The sequence below is a fragment of the Micropterus salmoides genome, unplaced genomic scaffold (genome assembly GCF_014851395.1).
Source record: "Micropterus salmoides isolate LMB-PRFRI ecotype aquatic unplaced genomic scaffold, ASM1485139v1 Ms_hic_scaffold_7, whole genome shotgun sequence".
Lineage (NCBI taxonomy): Eukaryota > Metazoa > Chordata > Actinopteri > Centrarchiformes > Centrarchidae > Micropterus > Micropterus salmoides.
Genome location: NW_024044459.1, coordinates 28100609 through 28121063, shown reverse-complemented (window position 1 = coordinate 28121063; position 20455 = coordinate 28100609). Strand labels below are relative to the sequence as shown.

At 41.9% G+C, this 20455-nt stretch overlaps 1 protein-coding gene across 3 annotated transcripts in view; it reads left to right on the top strand.

The window, feature by feature from the left end:
• Positions 1–20455, top strand: part of fam172a (family with sequence similarity 172 member A) — a 155641-nt gene that overhangs the window by 84910 nt on the left and 50276 nt on the right. For all 3 annotated transcript variants that reach the window (XM_038702743.1, XM_038702744.1, XM_038702745.1), the window contains exons 9-10: positions 12814–12930; positions 18917–19001. In XM_038702743.1, coding sequence (XP_038558671.1) covers positions 12814–12930; positions 18917–19001 — 202 coding nt within the window. The remainder of the gene's footprint in view (positions 1–12813; positions 12931–18916; positions 19002–20455) is intronic.

Genomic DNA, 20455 nt, shown 5'->3' with positions numbered 1-20455 from the left:
ATGCATGTGTATTTTTGTATGCGTGTGTTTTGTTTGTGTCTGTGTGCCCGCGCATGTGCTCCCGTTTGTGTTTGTATTTTGTTAAAAAGCATTCCCTTGTCTGTAATGGATGACATAGATCTGCATTCAGACAGACAGGAAGGCAGGCAGGCAGCAGGTTTCTGGTGGTCACCAGGGCTATTGCTCTGCACCCCCTCATCCCCACTTCCTCCCCACTGTTTCTGTTTGGTGAACCCAGGGGTGTAGGTTAATGAAAAGGGCTTAGATCACCGCGAGGAGCGACAGTCATCTCCCAGACACCTCTGCTCACCTCCGGCCCTCTGAGACCCTTTCTCCATGACAGGCCTCCCTCTCCTCTCCCCTCTCCCCACATCAGCCCTCCATCCCCTGGGTCACACCACATCGTCTGGCTGCCCGGTGGCCGCGAAATGCAGCTCAACCAGTATGGCATTAGACAAAGGTAGATAAACTTAAAGAGAGAGTGTGGCATTTTTTGAGCGGATGAGAGTTTTTGTGTGCGACTGCACTTTTTATCCAAAAGGGCTAGGGATTTAGACAAGGGGCATCAGTCGCTAATAGGTCAGCCCCAAAATAAAGACCAGCTGCAGACACCAGAGTGGAAAGGCGGAAACGGAGAGGATGCATACCTTTGTTTTTACTCTGCTGATAAAGACCTTGTTGCAATGCTCCATTTCATATGGTCACACCAGCAGTAGTTGTTTTCTGTGCATATTTTCTGTACACACAATCCATACTATACAATTAGTGATCATGCTCACTTCTGTCATGTATCTTTAAGTTCGCTGATGAATGTTGATTGTTTTTGGATGAAACTCTGAATTATTGATTTGTCGTGGATATTTTTTTTCTTTTTCTGGTTAGCAGACAGCTGATGAGGGGTGTTTGATAGTGCTAATTGGCAGCTCCCGTCCATGCAGTGTGTGGTTGGTGGTGGGTTGGGGCTGGGCGAAGTGAAGCGCTGCTATTGTTTAGAGGTGTCAAACCCAACACAGAACAAAGAGGACGGGAGAAATGTGCTGTGCTTGCCTATCAGTGGGCTGAAAGCAGCTAAACACACACACACACACACACACACATTCTCATATATAAAATATATATTTATATATGTTTGAATGCACACGTGTGTCCATTCACCCACACAACAGCACATTACCTGGAGTCATATACACCAGCGTTCACTCACACTGACATGCACACACTCATACACACAAACACCTACTTATGCACACATGCACACTCCTCGACAAACAGCCTGAAAATGACAAGATAATCACCACATTCAAACTTACCTTCAGCTCTGGGTAAATGCCTTTCTCTGAGATAAACTAATAAATATACTGTTTTCTTTTCAAATGTTCTCCACTGAAGGCCCTAATTACCATACGCTGACAAAGACCTGACAGAGGTGTAATAGTTAAAAAGGTAATTTCACTACAAGTAGGAGTTTGGGTGGGGAAAAGGGTCAGTGTGCTTTCCCCGCCACCCCCCATCCGCCTCTCTCTTTAATGGTTTATTCACGCTTTTCGAGGACTTTTTGCATGATTGACTGACAAGGTCTTTTTCCGAAATAGCATCTTCAGTAATGAGAAATAATTGACTCCCTAATCAAAAAAAGGGTTCATAGAATCCACAAACCGAACTGTAATCTTCTGTGGCATTTCCAGCAGAATTGACAGTCCTCATAGCTTCAGGCTCTATACCACTTTGATTTAATTGCTTTTTTTTATAAAATTAATAATATACTTTCTACTGAATAGTGTGTGTGTGTGTGTGTGTTTGTCTGTGTGTTCCTCACCCTTCTCTCAGGCTTTGTTTTTAATCAATAATATCACTTGAAAAGCACTTCAACTGGTGTACTACTTTTTGTAGATTTTACATTTAATTCATTGAGGGAGTCAGTGTGGTGTTTTCATTATGTACTTAAAAGTATATTGCTGTTGTTCCTGGGCATGTCATTTTAATATACTACAGTATAAAATGTTGCAAAAGAATAATAAAGAATAATAAAAGTGAAGTATTATTAATTAAGTGTTCTTTTGTTTATTCAAAATGTAGTGTTTTTTTAAACAACAGTATAATAATAATAATAATAACAAAACAACAACAATAATAATAATTAATATTTTTATTAATTGGCAGTGTTTGTTTTATCTATTTTAATATCAGCGTGCAGATTTTTTATTACTTTTTTTTAATGATTTTATCGTTGTTGCTGAAATAGAACCCATAGTGTGTATATATATATATATATATTTATTCATTTTACTTTGGAATGGAATTTAAAGCTAGAAGGAACATGGTTTTGCTAATAAGTCTGGTCTGACTGAACATTGTGATACAATTCAGGTACTTGAAATTTTTTTTTATTTTCTTTACCTGCCTGGTTAATTGGTTAATTGAATTGCTTTGTATTTTCTTATACCCTATATTAGTATTATTTCTTTATCTATTAGTCATATGTCTTGATTGATTTGGGCATAAAAATAATCATTTTAGTGACTGTGCCTTGAGAAGTACAAAGTTTTTACATGATGGGGCAAATTAACTTGTAGCTTCCTCCAGCCTGTCCAATTTGTAATATGGCCTCAACCCCTTCTTTCTTTTCTGACTCATCTTTCCTCTCGTTAAAAAGCTTTTTTAAATCATGGCTAATGGCAACCAGAAGTTAATTTCAGATTGTTATATATTTCCATTAATTTCAGTTGGCCTTCTGTAGTTCCCCCTCCCTCACTCTCTCCTTCCTTTAAGTACAGGGGGATCACAGAGCCTTTTTTTCCTCCTTTCTCTTTTCCCCTTGCCCCACAGCACAGGAGATGAGCAAATATGAAGGAGTAGAGGATGATAACTGAAGAGAGGAACACTCTCTTTGTCACTTTCATTAGCGCTGCCTTATACCTCTCCTCCCCTTTCCATTTTTTTTTTCGTTTGTCCGTCAGCAGCTTCTCACTCAGAGATGGGTCGAGTGGCCCTGGAAGTTTAAACAAAACACCTCCCCTGAGAATCCAACTCCTGCAACCCTGAAAGGATACACATAACACACACATGCATGCACAAACACACACACGCACAATCACACACACCTGATTTGCCAGTAATGCGCAGAGCAGCAGGCGCCTCCAGATTTGTTGTTTTTGTTTCATTTTCCTTCTCTTCTTCCTCCCCCATTCACAGCTAAGGTGAAAACAGTCCACTGGGATATTTGGTAGATTTTGCCATTAGCAGGCTCCACCTTTTCAAAACACTTACAGTAACTGGACTTCATGTGTTGATTTGTGCAGCATGAAAGTGAATTTGTATAGAACAGTGATGTGAAAAACAAATGGGCATTTCTTGATAATAACAAAAGTGAAAAAAGTCGCACAATTGTTTTTTTTTAGCTCTACTTAAACGTCCTCACAACATATTTAGGAGTACTGAGTGGTAATTCCACATCATAGTTTGTTGAAATTTTCTCAATGCACCCCAATTTAGAAATTTTGGCTTGGATACCAACTGTGGACTCAGTTAGTACAAGGAATCAGTGTTTATCAGCCTCTAAGGCTGTGTGTGTTTTGTGTGTGTGTGTATGTGTGTCTCAAAATGGACAGCAGTACCCGATGGATATTTAACACATTAGCTTTGGCAGAGCTGAGAGTGGTGTGAAAACACACTGATTTCCTAAGTGGCAATCATATCAGCGTCGCCGTCAGAGAGGCAGCAGAGAGCAAACATCTGTGTGTGTGTGTGTATGTGTGTATTTGTGTGTATGTGTGTGTGCGCACCCCAGAACATGCGTGCAAATTGTTTGTGCACTGACTCCAGTACTGCTTTAGATCTATACTGTAAACTTTGTCTGTTCATAAGTGTGTATTTGATTCACCAGGATTAGGTCATCTACTTTATCTGTTTTAAAATAATGTGCCTTATAATATTTATTTAACTTTTATTAATTATAATCTGTTTTCTATATGCTATCTTATGATATTTTGTTGTCTGTATTTTTTCCTGCTGTTTTATTCATGATTTATTTTACTTATCTACAGTTTATCTGAAGTTCAGGCTTTCTTTCTTTCTCTCTCTCTTTCTACTTTTGTCTTTCTTTCTGCATTCAGTCTTTTCCTCTCCCAGGCCTGGGTTTCTGTATTTTTGTCAGTTTCTCATCCTCTGTTGCTAGCTATGCCTGCTATGCGTGTGTGTGTGTGTGTGTGTGTGTGTGTGTGTGTGTGTTTCTGTCAGTCTGCGGTTAGCTGTCTCCTCCCTGGCAGGGTTCAGGGAGCCCTTGGTTCTCCTCGATGTCAGAATCACCCTGAGTTACGGCACAAAGGTCTCAGCCTCCTCCTCCACCCACCCTTGTTAGGCCCTCTCGCTCACTCCCTCCGTCAATCCCATTCTCCCTCACCCTATCCATCCTCGTCTCCAGCCGAGAGTCACCCATCCGAAACTATGTTAAAACAGGGTCATCCCCCGGTGTGCACTTAAAGGCTGTCCCTTTAACCTGCTCTGAAATACTTACGGCTATTATTATAGCTTATAAATCATTAAGAAAGTTTAATTATACGAAAATTTCATGGTGGAAATGTGCAAGCTGACACATGGGAAGGGGAATTTAATGGGCCAGCAAGTCCCAGCACCGTGAGGGAAAATATTGAGGTTAGGTTTCTATTTTACAGCATTGCCGGAGGGTTGGGAGACAGGGAGAAAGACAAGAAAGAAGCACTTTCAGAGTGAGAGAGAGGGAGAGAAAAGGCAAGTGGAGATGATGAGACCTAGGCTGTTTCCAATGCGGTAAATTTCTCCTTTCACTCTATAGACCAAAGCTGTTAATGTGGTCAGTTGATTTGGGAATGATGAAGACATTGCCCACCGTACCTTGTGCTGGTTTTCTTAACTAAGACGTATTCTAATTAACACAAGACTTTAATTAGTCACCATGCCGTAATTTCACTTTGGTAAGGAATGCTGCCTAATTAGAAATTACCATTTGGAGAATTTCTGTAATTGCTGTCGCTAAACAATATATGAACATCCTTAACTACTAATGTTACAAAACTCTGTCCACTTTCTTAATTGTGTCAATATCATTTCAATGTGAACTTTACAGGGGTATTGTTGATATAGCTCCAGCAGCTTGATCAATGTCTATGAGTCTTTTTTATTGTGACAAAAATGTAAATTGATCAAACTGTTGGGAGTTGATATCATTAACACTTACCACTGTGTAGATGTTAATTAGAAATTAATTGAATTTTGTTGTTGTAACTATGAATTGCTGCTATACATTTCAGCATCTGCTTGGTTTATTGGGTCTGAGTGATTTTAACACAATTCCATTGCATTAAGAGTTAGGAGTTAGACCCGAACCCTAGGAATTAATTTTTTCGTGGATTAATTTATGGAATTATATATCACTATCAGGAAGAAAAATATTTATGTAAAAAATATCTTCGGATTGCGTAGACAATTGTGATAAGAAATTCACAAGCTACAACTTAAAGATATAAAGTTTAAAATATAAGAAGCAACAAGTATTTTTGTCATATAAATGCATGATTGCACGTACCCGCATGCACGATCCAATGTCCTCACTCATTAAATCTCTCACCCAACCTCGTCTTGAAGAAACAAAATAAATTTGGGGATTTTTAATTTTTTGCTTTGCACCAGGCTGCCATTGTTTAAGAGCGCTCCCTTACCCACAACCCCGTTTGTCCCTCCTTTCTTCTCTCGCTCCATCCCAGCCACCCTGCCCTCTCTCTCTCCTCTGTTTTACCTTCCTGTCTTCCTCTTGTTTTCCATGCGGGCACAAGTGGGGCGCAGCGCCCGCAGCCGGCAGGTTTCCTGGCACGCCGCTCCTCATCCTCTGCCTTTTGTTTCCACCAGTGGACAACCATTCTCCACTTCTGCTGTGTCAGTAAATATTTATTGGCCTTCCTTTTCCTCACTGCCCCCACTGATGTTGGTGTGTATCTGTGTGTGTGTGTGTGTGTGTGTGTGTGTGGTTTGCATGTTTATACACATAGTATCCTCCCCAATGCGTACACAGACATACACCACATCCCACTACCCCGCGTCCGGTCCTGTCACTCACACAATTCAGCAATGCCCACCATCCTCCCTTTTTCTCTCTCTCTCTCTCCTCCTCATCTTCCCTTCATCATGCATGCACGAAAAGTCGTGAGAGGAAAGAGAGGAGGAAGTTATTGCAGTTTTCTCCTGCCCACTCCCCCCACTACACCCCCAGCATGAACAGAGTTCATGCACTGGAGAGTCAGAGGGGGAAAACCCTGCAAGTAAATGCATGTGACCTCAGTGAGCAAAACCTTTGCACACTCCCACAACACTGAAACATGCACACACACAAACACACTCCCTCTCAATCTCTAGGGCCCTGTGGCCTCGTGCTGCAGAGGGCTTCCTTCCTGCGGTTAAGACAAAGGAAGCTGGGGACCGACAGGGGACCTGGGGCCGCTGCTTCAAAGCCACAGGAAGCGCTGGTGTTGTCTCTTCCTGTGGAGGGTGTTGGAGCGTGGGGGGCCAGCTGCCTGTGTTTTCACAGCCAGAGACGAGCAGGGATGAGTGTGTTTTGTGTGTGTGTATATGTGTCACAGACAGGGTAGGTTGACTAGCTGGACACTCTGTACTCCCACTTCTATCCACCCCTCTATTACCTGTGATCAATTGCTAGCAACTTACATTCATACACTGATAGAAGTAAGAGAGATAGCACGTAACATCCCTGTGGTGAATCCCACAGTCCTTAAAAAGTCAAGTCCAGCTGAGGATAATCAACTAAACCACTGTTTATCCATAAGTCTATTGTCCTCATTGATTTATGATAGAAAAAATCACTGCCTGAGTATCAGTCAGCCTTTATGTTTGTTTTTCCAGCCCTTGCCACTGTCTTTGCAGACTCTACACATGCTTGCAATGTGTACATGTCTCTGTGTGTTTGTGTTTGTGCTCTTGTTCCAATGTTGGCGTGTAGGGATTTATGGGGGTGTATGTGTTGGTGTGTCTGCGCCATGTGTTTTCCAACCTTCCGGTGTGCACCCGCATACATGTTTGTTTGTTTTTCCTGTGTTCGCCCTGGCTTCTCTGATGCGCTCCTCTTACTCTCTGGCAGCAACAGGACAGTTAATCAATCAAATATTTAAGCAGTGCTTCAGTGCTCAGTGGGTAGTCCTCGATTATCTGTGGCTGTTGGCAGTGCATGGCGCAGCCACATTATAAGCTTCGTCTCTGACTGGCATCATCATGGGGCGCTTCTCTCTCCCTCTCTCTCTATTTCCTCCTTCCCCTTGGCCTCTGCTCAGTCTTTGCTCACTCCCACTAACAGTCTACATTTTATGTATTCTGCATTCTCACTCATTTTCTACGTCTTGTCATTCTCTCTCTACCCCATGTTTTCCATTCTCTTGTTTGCTGCGCTCTATTCGCACTCTCTCTCTGTGTATAATTGTGGCTTTTCACATTGACTATCTGACAGTGAGCAAGGCCCCTTAAAGAGCTCTCATCTTTCTGTCTTTGCCTGTTTCTCTCTTTTCTCTCACTCTGCATTCTTTCTAGGGATAAGTCTGCCTGTCTCCCCACAGGGATCTCCATTGTGGATTACTATTCAGTTTTCGCCCAATTATCTTGTGGCTTTCGCTGCCTTTGACACATAATTATCAAAGGCCTAAATAATTGTCTTTATTATTGCCGGTGTTTAGATGTAGCGTCAGCGGAGCAGTCGTGAGCAAGGGAGCGTCACGGGGAGAGGAGAGAAATGAAGTATTTATCTCGACCAGAGATTAGCTTAGCATGCTGTTAAATGATGTCTCGTCGCTTATTTCAACTCGTCGTCCAGATAAATAAACATAATTAATATGCTCCCCTTCCTTCCTTCATGCACACACTCCACACTTACATATACACACACCCATTGCATATCACATTCTACGTCAGTAGTGAAAATAAGATTATGCACAACAAAAGTATAGCAATTAGCTGGTTTTGTAGAAGGAAGCAGCTTAAAGCGCTAAACACTGTACTTTGCTGAGGGCCATGTGAGAGGTCAGGTACAAGATACAGGGGTTAGAGAAAAGTCTGTGTTTGTGTGTGTGTCTGCGTATGCATGTGTTTGAGTGCCTCCAAATGTGTGGGGGTTGGCTATTTCATAGACCTTGTGAAAAGCTGGATTTAGGAGAATTGTGCCAACTGGGGGGTCAGAAATCTGTGATGTTTGCAGGTCTCTATAGCAACCAGGCCCTCTGCAGAGAAATCAGAAAAGAAGTAGTTTATGAGGAAGAAAAAGAGAAGGGGGGAAAAAAGGGAGAAGGATTTCATAGTTCATCCAGAGTTTGAATGTATGTTGGGTGGGGGTGGACTCAAGTCTGTGTCATCAGTTGTGATTCAGCTTTGTTATTGTGGTTCAGAGGAACATAAATGTACAGTTGCACTAAGATTAAATCTAAGTCATAGTGAAGGAGTGTGTTTAAAAACAGCATGTCACAGAAATGGGTTAAGACATATCTTTTACCCCTTTCTTATGGCACACTAAATTATGATGTCAAAATGGCCTTGATAATTTAACTGAATTAAGCCTATAATAAGACAGAAGTTAAATGACGTACATCAGACTGGTTGATAAATATTTCATCAAGATGCTCTAGTGAGTAAAGAGGCTGCCTTAAAGCAGAGTCCTGTGTTGTGTGTCGTTTCCATTTAAGATTTAGCTTCTACTTGGTTGAAAGACAGCATGTAGTATCCAATACTTATGCATTTGACTCATAACAGTTCAAAATAGCACTGTAGCAGCAAGACAGAGGGTCAGTGACCTTTGGGGAGGTGTTCTACGGGGAGAGCAGTGATTGGTGGTTATGTAGGGACTGAACCCTTCTATAGAATTTGACCTCTAACCCCTTGTTTTGTTACCTCAAGATAGTACTGTACCCTTCTATGGGTTTGACTTTTTACTTTGCAGACTCAAACCCTTCTATGGTACCTAACAGATACCTAAACATATCCTATATAAGCTATGTTTGATATACAGAGAGACAGAGTGGTCATCGGGCTGGGTCACTCTCCAAGCTGCTGCAGAGCAGTAATTGATGCTGAACTCTTTGATTTAATAAACTTTTATGCTCAAGAACAGTGTCAAGGGGGTTTCCTCTCAACACATCATTGCAGCATTATTGTTCGTACACCACAAGCAAAAGCCCACTTGCTTCAGGGATGCTTTTCTGAAGCTGACCCTGTGGCCTGAACTCCCTGAGAAATAGACCAAGGGAAAAGAGAATTTTTCTCATGGGGATTCATAAAGAATTCATAAGTATTCTTTGTTGAGCACATCTGCTTGTGTGTCTCTCATCTGTCTTACTTTTTCTCCTCATTCCTTCCTTTTTCCTTCTAGCATACTACTTTTGATATCCATTCAGCTTCCTCTAATAACCGTCTGCCTTTCTTCTCCCCTTTCCTAAATTTTTTCACACACAAGCCCCCCTATGTCCAACTCCCACCCGAACTTTACTCTGCACATCCAGCTGCTTTAGCGTTAAAGGAAAGGCCAGCAGAGAGGCGGCAAATGTCTCAACATCTGTGTGTTGGTTTTAGCTCAACAAGTATTTCCACATGTTTCTCTTCCTTTTTCCCTGTCCGATACAAGACTGATCACAACAGCTGGCTTGTTTCCTTGTTAAAGCTGCAGTCTGCGGTTGCATAGAGGATTAGCACGTTTAACATTCTGGATAAAGATGGCTAACACTAACTCACAGGCTAACATGGTGTAAAAATTAGAACATGATGAGTCATATGATAAGACAGCTTACATCGCTACCCACTTGGGAGCCTGTGGCTTTATGGTTCTAACTGGTTTGTAAGTTAACCTTGAGAATCACCCGCCTAGCAGAAGACACAGACATTCTTAGATTCTGCTTTCAACATGCAGCTAACCACAGTTGTCTTTGTGGCTTGTAAAACATGGGACCCAGTGGTGTCAAAATCATTGCGGTTTAGGGCCACACTGCATAGAGCTCTCTCTCCTGGAGTCATTATTTGTCAACCTATTACCCACAGCCAACCATATGTGTGTAGTGATTGTGGCAATAAGAGCTGTCAGAACGAGTGATTGATATAGACAGTGTTGGGAGATGGAGTTCATTGGTCTTTAATCTTCGGTTGAGGCATCACCAGAAAAACATACTTTGTTTGGTGAGAGTTCCTGATTTATTGTTCTCTTCATTTCAGCAGATATACAACACTGTGTGAGTATGTTTCAAAGAGAAATTTTAGCACAAAAGTTGGTTAAAGAAGGGCTGAGACAAAGTAGTTTTCCTTTGTATTCAAACCAATAAGATGAAGCAAGGTAGAACTTGTTTTTAGCTACCAAGAAGCATCCAGAGGTGCTGAATCTAATAATTTTCTCCAGTCTGTCCACACAAGATTAATCCTGCACTGTCTAATTACTTAAGTCCAGTATAAGTTCTAGACGTAGCACCATCTACAATCCAGCTTCACTCCTGCCTTACCAGCTGTGTCTTTTTCTTTATAGATATCTTTATCTGTGTAACCACTGTATGTTATTCACTTATTGCGAAAGAAACTGCCGCTCTGTTGAGCAGTGCTTGCATATCTGCTCACATTCATTTATAAACACTTAAATCCATGCATGTACCCACATACATGCAGGCATGCACACACACACACTTGTCTTTATTAGTATTCTTGTTCTATTTCTTGCTTCCATCTACCTGCATATCCTTTGTTAGCTCTGAATTGCTTTGTGTTAAAAGTAGCATTCCAAAATTATTTTAAGAAAAAAAACCTGTCCTTAACGTTGGTACTTTCGCACCAGTTACCAATTTTATGATAGCTCAGTTACAGGTTTAATATACCAGTGATATCCAATGAACTTTAGCCATGTAAAGAAAATTTTCCATTTAAAAATCAAACATGTTGGAAGTTTTTAGGGGCATACAATAGGAGCAAGTACAGACCTATTTATCCTCTTGGAAAGTGGAAAAGAGTTTTCTGCCCAGACTTGGGTGATGTTTTTGACTGGTTTGAAGTCATGTGCTTAGCATTTTCCATGGGCAGTCAGTCCACTGTCTCCTGATTCCTGGCCTCTGCTAGCAGCCCCTATACTCAGGGACTGGCCCGTGTGGCTAGCGCCAGAAAACAGGACCTTGACTGACACCTCCAGTTTTAAAAGGTTGACTTTGCTTCTCCCACGGGCCCAGTTCTGCCAGAGGAAAGCTTTTCAACCAAGCGTGGCTAAGAATGGAGTACAGAGAGAAGTGTGTGTGTGTGCGTGTGTGTGATTGTATGATTTGGGTTGAGCAAGCAAATGTGTTTGTGGATACATGTGGAGTGGGTGTCTGTCTTCTTTTGTTATCTATCTCAGTTGTGCACTTTTATTTATGCTTATGGGTGTACCTCCTCTCTGAGTCTGCTCTATCCTCCACCCTGGTTAAGACGCACCAGTGAAAGCCTTATCAGCTGTATGATGTATGAGTCCTTGGTGTCTTACTGTATTCCATTCATCTCTATACACTCCCACTTTAATTTGGCTGGGCAAGGGAGGATGTATTCAAATGCCCACCGTCATTTTGATGTACAGCTAGAGTTGGCTGACTGTAGATGAACAGTGTTACTTGTCTTTGAATATCTATAAGACGGGTGGTTGCTCCAGCCTTAGCCCCAGTCTGAGTGTCAGACTCAGATTGATTGTAGCGCCGTCTTAAACCCTCTATGCCTGCCCAAACTGTAGCTTTGTACTCAAGCCTCAGCCATATTCTTTTATTACACTTGAGCTCCAATATTTATCCTGTTCTTATGCAAGCACCAGCTAAGACCTGATATTTCAATCCTTGCCTTAGCCTTAACATTACCTTGATCTCCCACTTAAGTGTTAGTCTTAGTCTCAGGCACCAAGCCATAAACACCATTGCTCAAGCCCCCATAAAAGTCCAGTAGTCCACGACACTGCCTATGTTTCCCTTCCTCTAGATGACAATGAAGATGAAGCTTTAATGTAGTGAAAGATTTGGTCTGTACAGGCCTAGCGCCATGTCACTCCACCAATCTGTTTCCCAGCTTGACTAAACGTATACAGTAAGTGATTTTTAAACTATTGTTGCAATTCCTGTTCTCTTTTCTTCCCATTTTATCTTAAAGCAAAGCTGAGTGAAACGGTTTGTTCCCAAGGCCTGGCTCCAGTGCTCCTTGGGGTGGGACCACTGGTGTGGGAAGTCTATTGTAGTGCAGTAACAAGTTCTTTGTGTGACATTTTCCTTGGCATTGACATTCAGAGGGGAATAGGAAGACGGGTCTGTGGACGCTACATTCTGCATGACATGTAAAGGGAAAGGGTATTAAGAATGGGGACCGAGGTATTTGAACGTGCAAAGGGAAGGACATTTGCACAGAACGTGACAAGGACACGCTATGGTGGAGCAGCTCTTTCATATTTCACTTTATAACATTATGCTATACACCAGGTTGAATCTGTGTCTGCCGGTTACAAAGCTATCCACTGGGCCAGTGCTATTGAGGGTGAGGGGTAGTCTGAGTCTCAGTGTGTTGGACAGGGAATAATAAATATTTTAGGCAAGTGTCTACTGACACAGTGGGTATGGCATCTTAAAATAATTTTATTTAGATCTATGCAATCAAATTATATTTTGTTTCTAAACAGGATATCATATCTCTTACAGCGTATGGTCTCTTAGTTGTTCTAATGTTGCCTGAAGCAAACAATGTCATCCACAACAGTGACTGTGTCATTAACATGCTATAAGGGTTACTAAAACAAATTTGATTTGCTTTGTTTGACAGATGAATCAGAGGGAAATTCAGGTGAAGAACAGAACATGCGCTGTGGCTCTGACTGACTCTGCTCACAACATCTGGCTGCAGGAGACCAGCAAAGGCACACAGGACTGGATGCAGCAGGTGAAATAACCGCACATGCTCAAATGCACAAACACATACTGAAACAAAGACACTGCAAAGTGTACAGGGGTCCATTCATGAGCTCCCGTGTCATGTAAATTCACCCAGCAGTGAGCTGAGGTCTCTCAGGTTTTGCTCTTCTCTAATTTCTCCCTGCACAAACCCACTGACCTACACAGGTATCCCTGACCAACAACTAGGCTTAGAAGTCATAGAGAACCATAGGACCTAGGACAGTTAACCCTCTATGGTTAGTGTGTATGCGGCTGGGCATGCATATGTGCATTTGTGCTTATGGATAATGTGAGATAGAATGCACGTGCACATGTGCATTTGTGTTAGTTTTATTTTAGCACTTGCCCTTTCTGGTGTGACCTCTGCGCCATACGCAGCACCTGGGCTCACTCAGTATGCACATAAAGATGAGGACCATCCAAGACCAGAGCTGCTTGAGAGCCAGAGATGCAAATGTCATGCACGTGCACACACACACACACACACACACACACACACACACACACACACACACACCATCATTTGTATTACATCCTCTTTTATATCCCTTGCCTTTTGTTTTTGCTATTTCTGTCATCTCCCATTTGGCATGTGTGTTTGGTTTAGTGTGTGTTACTTGTCTGTGAATGTATGTTAGTTTGAGTGGTGGGGATTCAAGGTTGCACCGGCCCCCTTCTCCTTGTCTGGCATTTCCTATTTTTGATTCATCTAAGGGATGTTCAGGACACAGCATAATTGCAATATTAAGTGATTTTCTATTTGTGATGATTACCCAGAACAATAAATCTGAAATAACCTTCTTTGTCCAGTCAGAGGAAGGGGAAAGGTAAGGATTTACTCTCTGGTACTCATTAACCTACTGTCCTTTTTTGGCTGAATTAAGAGAAGAGCCTACCTAATTAAAGGACATTTTTCTAGAGGGTAACAGTGGCACACCTATGCTATGCCCTTCTCAATGATACAGTACAACAAAAAAGCTATGAGATGTTTACATCTATAGATTTAAATAGATATATACTAGATTTCTTATGCTTGCAGCCTTATTGTTTTTTTCTTAAATTATTAATTCTCTGCCTTACCAACACAGTTTTGGGCTCAAAGAGTACTCTTTACTTGTTGCTTATTCCAAAGCAATGTTTATACTATGCATTTCTCTCAGTGAACATTAAAGTCATTATGTAAATCATTACATCAATTTTATTTAACATCTACAGAAATTGTCTGAAAACCAAAAAACTTTTATTGAATTTCAGGGAAGCAAACAGGGTTGATTCCTATTGCTCTTTTCATCACAGTAATAGAAAATTGGTGCTAACATTATTTTAACACAAAAGTGTTTTGAACATTTACTGTCTCTGCTAATTTAGTATCAGATGAGGACAACTATTAACAATAAATACTGTAGATCAGTGCTAATCATTGGCATATACAATATTTATGGATATGTTAGCAGCCAAATAATATTGAGGGGGAAACTAACAAAAATTATGTCTTATATTTCAAAACTGATACCTTCAATTTGTTACTCAAAGTCTGTATTTCATCACTGGCTTCTGGGCATGCATGGCAGTGCTAGTTAACAAGCCCCGTGTCAGCTTCAGGATTGAGGTGAATCCAAAATGTTATCTGTCCAAGTCATTTACATTAGAAACCAATGCTGTGGATGTGCAGTGATTCAACCAACAGGTCAGAGTCCCTTTGTGTTCCACCCAATATGCTAATCCCATGGCTCTGGGCTGATCTCGGGGTTTCTATCATTTGCTCAGTTTCCTGATGTTTGGCTCTGAATCACACAATCTGAAAGTACACGCATTTGTTGGTGTAGTGAAAAACAAACAGACATAAGCACACAGACACTGACATTAGATGCACATTTATATCAATAACTAATTCACAGCTGGATCTTGAACGTAAACAACACTTGCAATGCACACTAAGGTACAGACATACACAACACACACACACCGGAAGGGCACAGAGGGGAGCTATCTGTGAACCTGGATAATGTCCTGAGTGGCGTATAAATATGGGCCCTCGTATGAGTGGGTGCATGTGAGATTGGTGCACCCAGCAGTGCACTGCTCTGTTCTCCTCGGACAGCAATAATTCCCTCCCTCTGGGGTTCAAGAGGTCACTGGATGGTGGGATGGAGCAAAGAGGAGAGTAAAAGAGAGGAGATGGGATTTAGAGATCAGCGCCTGCTGGGCTAGGTTATATAGAGCAAATGGGTCAGACGAGGGGTAACTGACGTCACTGCTGGGAGACAAAACATAGAGTGATGGTGAGAGAAAAGAAACAAGAGAGGGAATAAGCAAAGGCAGAGATAGAAAGACTGATCCATTGACTGAGACGGAGAAAGAAATAGGCAAAGAAATATAGTATGAGAAACGTTCAATTATTTAAATCCTGTTGACTGCCGCCAAAAAAGCGCAGGGTAGAGCTCTGGAGAAGAAAAACAAAAAGACAGACATATATGATATGAATGGAGTGAATACAGATGGAGGAGAGGAGATGAAGAGATGTACGTGGAGATAGATGAGTAGCATAGTGAGGAGAAGTGAGTGAGAAAGAGAAATGCGAATGATGGTGTACAGCTGGCAGCCTGTCACAGTCTCCAAGGTGTCTCCTGTCACTGTGCTGGCCTGCTGTCACACTCTAGTGGCCTGCCCAGAGCACACACACACACACACACACACACACACACACACACACACACACATACAGAGTACACTATGGTCATGAATAAACCATCCTAATCCATAGAGATTATACAGCAACTGGAGGAGGTGGGAGAGAGACAGACACAGAGAGAGGGAGCAAGAACTGATACTCAGGAATACTTTCCGAGAGTTAGTTAGTTTGCAGGCTGTCATGTGTTTTATAGTTTAGGAGACTTGTGTACATTTAGGAACGTAAAGGTGCTGTGTGTGTATTCCTGTCACACTTACTGTGTAGTGGATATGGACCTATGAGAGACCTATTTGGTCCTCATGAAGGCTCCATTAGATCACCCTGCCATCAGCTGAGTGCAGTGTTTTGTTTGAGTGTGTGAGTGCATGTGTGTTTGTTGTTTATGTGAAAGAAGCAGACTGGCTTCCACTCTGTCTTGCAGAAGGCAGCAGGTGGTGGATTGCGCGAGCGCACACACACACACACACACACACACACAGATACACATCGCAAAGAAGGCCTTAAAAGAATCTCTCAGAGGTAAAGGGGTAGAGCTGAGACCTGCTTGTCATTTACTCCCTCCGAGCACACTGTTAGCTTAATGGTTAGCTTTAGCACTTAGTGTTAGCCTCTAACTCACCACTTTAAAGGAACTTTTAGAACTTTGTTTCTGCATAATATTGGTGATGGGATTTAAGTAAAACAAAATGTACTATGCAACAATGTGTCTTGCTGTGTGTTTGCATGGGTACATGTATGTTTTCATATCCAGCACAAATCCACACGCAGAGCAGCAGAGGTGGGGGGAGAGTCAAATCTGTTTACATGTTTGTTTCTCTGTCTGCCTTTACTTCAATGGCACCATTGATCGGCAGTCGAGCTGCTTGAAGTGATGATGCTATGCGTCAGAGGCAGCCGATGTGATGTGCCATCCTTTTGTCGTATCGCCCTTCTCTAATCCCAGCCAGCAGGCCCTGCCTTTATGTGACTGCTGTTATGCCTGCGGTCTCCCACAGCACTGGGGCTGTGTGTGTGTGTGTATGTGTGTGCATTTATGCAAGAGTTTGTGTTCACATGTGTGTTGTTGCCTTGACAAATCTATTCAAACCCCGGCCTCCCTGCCTCCATTGGTGGTGATGGTGGAGGTGAAGGGGGAATGAGGAGGGCCCTTTGAAAGACACCCCTCGTTCCCCTCTATCCAGCCGCCTTCAGCCCACTGCTCCACAGCCCAGCTGACATCTTCCTTGAGACAGGCTGAATGAATTAAAGGAGATACAATGAGACACTTGATGTAGCAGTCAAGGAGCCCCGCAGCTTCTGTGCCTCTCTATACTGCACTGCCCTCAAGCCCAGGCTCAGAGGAGAGCACATCTAGGGCAAAGCAAAGGATCTAAAAATACACAATATGCCAGTATTTACCAAGATGACTTGTCATTTTCCCCCAACACTAAACTCCCCCATCCTCCATCTCCCCTCCATTCCCGCTCATCTCTCTGCCGATCTTTTTTCAACTTCTCTGGGTCCTCTTACGCTAGACCCCTTCCGACTGCTGGTATTTTTGATTGACAGTGCTGAAGAAATGAAATATAGAGGAAGAGAGTGAAAGAGCTTTTCTACTATTTAAGAGATTGGTTCAGTTTAAACTTTGTTGATTTTTATTTGTTTTGATTGGATAGGAATGGTTCGAACTCTTTATTTTAATAACTGACTTTTTTGGGGGGGGGGGGTTCAACTGAATTTTGTTTACTTACTTGTTAATATTTTCTAAGGATTTGCGTAAATGGGACAGATGTTTCCTCATGATCATCTCTCGCAATGATTTCTATTATTCTATAAGCTTACAGTAATTAAATCATCAATAAAAAAAGATGTTGTACACATCAAGCAGACTGTAACAGCAGACAAAGAGGGGCTCAATTAGGCATCAAGTATTTTCAGTGTCTCTGTGTACCTTTATATATTCATGCAGAAAACACAAGAGTAGGGTGTGTGTTTGTGGAGAGGTTTATTGGGGATAGCTAAGTAGAAGTGTGATGTGACCCTAGATATTTTGCATGTATGAAGTGTGTGTGTGTTTTTGGATGGGTTGAAATGGGCCTTGGGAGTCAGGGTTGCTGAGGACAAAAATGCGAAAGCACGTGTGCGTTTGTGTGTGTATTTGATTCTGAAGGGTTCACAACGCTACACATCTTCATGGGAGACCCCCTGCAATGCAATCACTGACCCACACACACAAGCGCGGGCACACACACAAGCATGCGACACTGTAATGACTGTCAGAGGGCCAGGGTGAAAGTAAACAAGTGTAGATAAGCAGTGATTCAGAAGGACGCCAGCTGCACATTCTAATCTCTTTACATTTTCTCTTTCTTCTATTGAACTTTTATCTTATCTGGGGAACGTCTTCTCCAAGCATTCCTTCCCAGCCTCCCTCTGTCCCTCTCTCCCTTTTCCCTTGTTTTTGTTCTAACCTTACAAGCCACTGCATACCAATCCACATTGCATGGTCAAAAGGGAAAACACACTTTGATATGTTGTCATCTGCCGACCCAGAGAAAGAAAACTCAAAAGCATGGAAAAAGTATGTTGTTTTGTAGTATGGCATTGATACATTTCATTTTGTACATTAGGTTTGACTTTATGTTTGAAATAACCAAGTAGGAAGAAAGAGGGAGAGTCCACAGACAGGAAGATAAAGACAGCAAAAACCGGATAAAGAGGTCTTCTCCTCTTTCTGACAGTAGAGTTGTCAACCACAGGGGGTTTGAGAGGACTAGGGGTGTTTGCAGGGGGTTATGGGTCAGCAAACTGGGCAGACACCCTCCCCCAGGGCACCCACTGATCTACCATGGTAGAAGGCCTCAGCTCCCCACCACAAACAAACGCCAAGCTGTCTGAGCAACATGTCACAGAGCTTTTAATTGCTTGTTCCTGTCTCTCTTTCTTTCTCTCCCCCACCTTGCTCAGCCATACACACACCTCTTGCTCGCTTATTGTCTCTCTCCTTGTCCTCCGCACCTGTCCCCCATTTCTTTTTCTCCCTTGCCTCCCTATTTGTGCTCCCTTCTCCCTTTCATTCTCAATGTTTATTTTTTTAGCTTTTTTCTTTCTAATATTTATTTAAATTTAGCTTGTTATATTTCCTTTCTTTCCTACTCTCAAAGCATCAAGATAAAAGACGTATGTTTTTTCATCAGATACTTTACCATACCCCCTTATTTGGAGAAGCAACATACAGCTATGACGAGAAATCTGTTCTTAGAATTTTCGATTGTAAAACTCTCTTTTGCTCTCCTTACAGCACTGTTGCAACTGGGTATCGAGTCCAGAGCCCCTGGACACACGCCTGGATCCCATGCTGCCAGACTGCCCACGAGTGTCTGCAGGTATCAAGCCAAATGTGTAAACACACACTCTAACATCAATAACATAACCAAAGATCTACTTACCTCATAATCTGATATCGCCTTACATTTCCAAATACAAGTACTGGCACACTTGTTATAGTTTAAAATCTAACATATCTTTGCATGCAGGCAATAGGCACTATGTCAGTGTCAAGGCAAGTGTTTATTCTACATTCAAAGGTGACACATTCGGGGTTGCATTGTGAGTAGTATGGTTGGTAGCTGCAGTTAGAAACTGGAAGTAGCAGTGGTTCACAACCAGTGATACAGTAATAATAATTTTTTTAAAAAGGGTTATGTAAGAGTTTGACTGGGGATGTTCTCAGTCATGAATATACTGAAAAATCAATTAAATGTTCATTATTCATTACTACAGATTCCTTCAATGTAGCCTAACAGTGGGAGTAATCTCTATCAGTGGCAGGTTATCTTAAACACAGATACTCACAGAAACAGAGGCTTTCTCACACGCGCTACAGAAATGTGCAGTTTGATTTTGTTCTATTTTCGTCATCTTTCTTTTTCATCATCTAGTGTGTCTCCTATATTCATTAATCCTCTCCTGTGGTGTTTGGCTTCCTGTCCCTGTGCCCTCTCTGTGGTTGACTGGCCTTGATGATGTCACGGCCATCATGAGAATGTGTCCTTAATGTAGGATTAGGGATGAAAGCTGTAATCCTCAACATGACCGTTGATAAGAGATGATGATTGCAGTGTTGTTTGAAGAGTGACACACATGCAGGCATACATCCACAGGCACGCACAGACAGAAAAAAAAGGAAAGCGAAGCCTTGAACAGGAAATAATATATCTGTCATAAGTATTAAATGCACCTGTTTTTACTTTGTGTTTATTTAAGCATTAATTGTTACATGTGTATGCACATGCAAACACACTTGCACACGCATGTTCTCACATCTTTGTCTCATCGCTCATTTCCATCATCACTCTGAAAGTCCTGCTTTGCAATTTCATTCTCCTCAAAGCCCCTCAGTGACATCATAGTGAATGTATAGGTCATCTTACACATGCTCCACATGTCAGTGAATACATCTCTAACACCACTATCTCATCTTGGGCACTAAAACACCATGTTCCACATGGACCTGTGTGGGTGGGTGGCCTTAACATCTACCAGTGAATCAGCACCTAGAAATGTCATCTAGCCATTAATACAAAACCAATACTGTATTTTATGTTCAAATGTCAAGGTTTTTTTTACCTTGATGTTTTATGTCTCTTCTCAGTGACAGAAGTCAGTAAAAAGACAGCAACCTTTGAGCCAAGATATCGAGGTCTACTTTTTGAAACTGTTGGCATGCCTGACAATGTCCTAACACAGACCTGTTTGACACAGTGTCCATCTGTATGTATGCACTATTGACTTGTGCTCTATTGACTTTTGCTACTCTAACCACCTGAATAGATCTGAC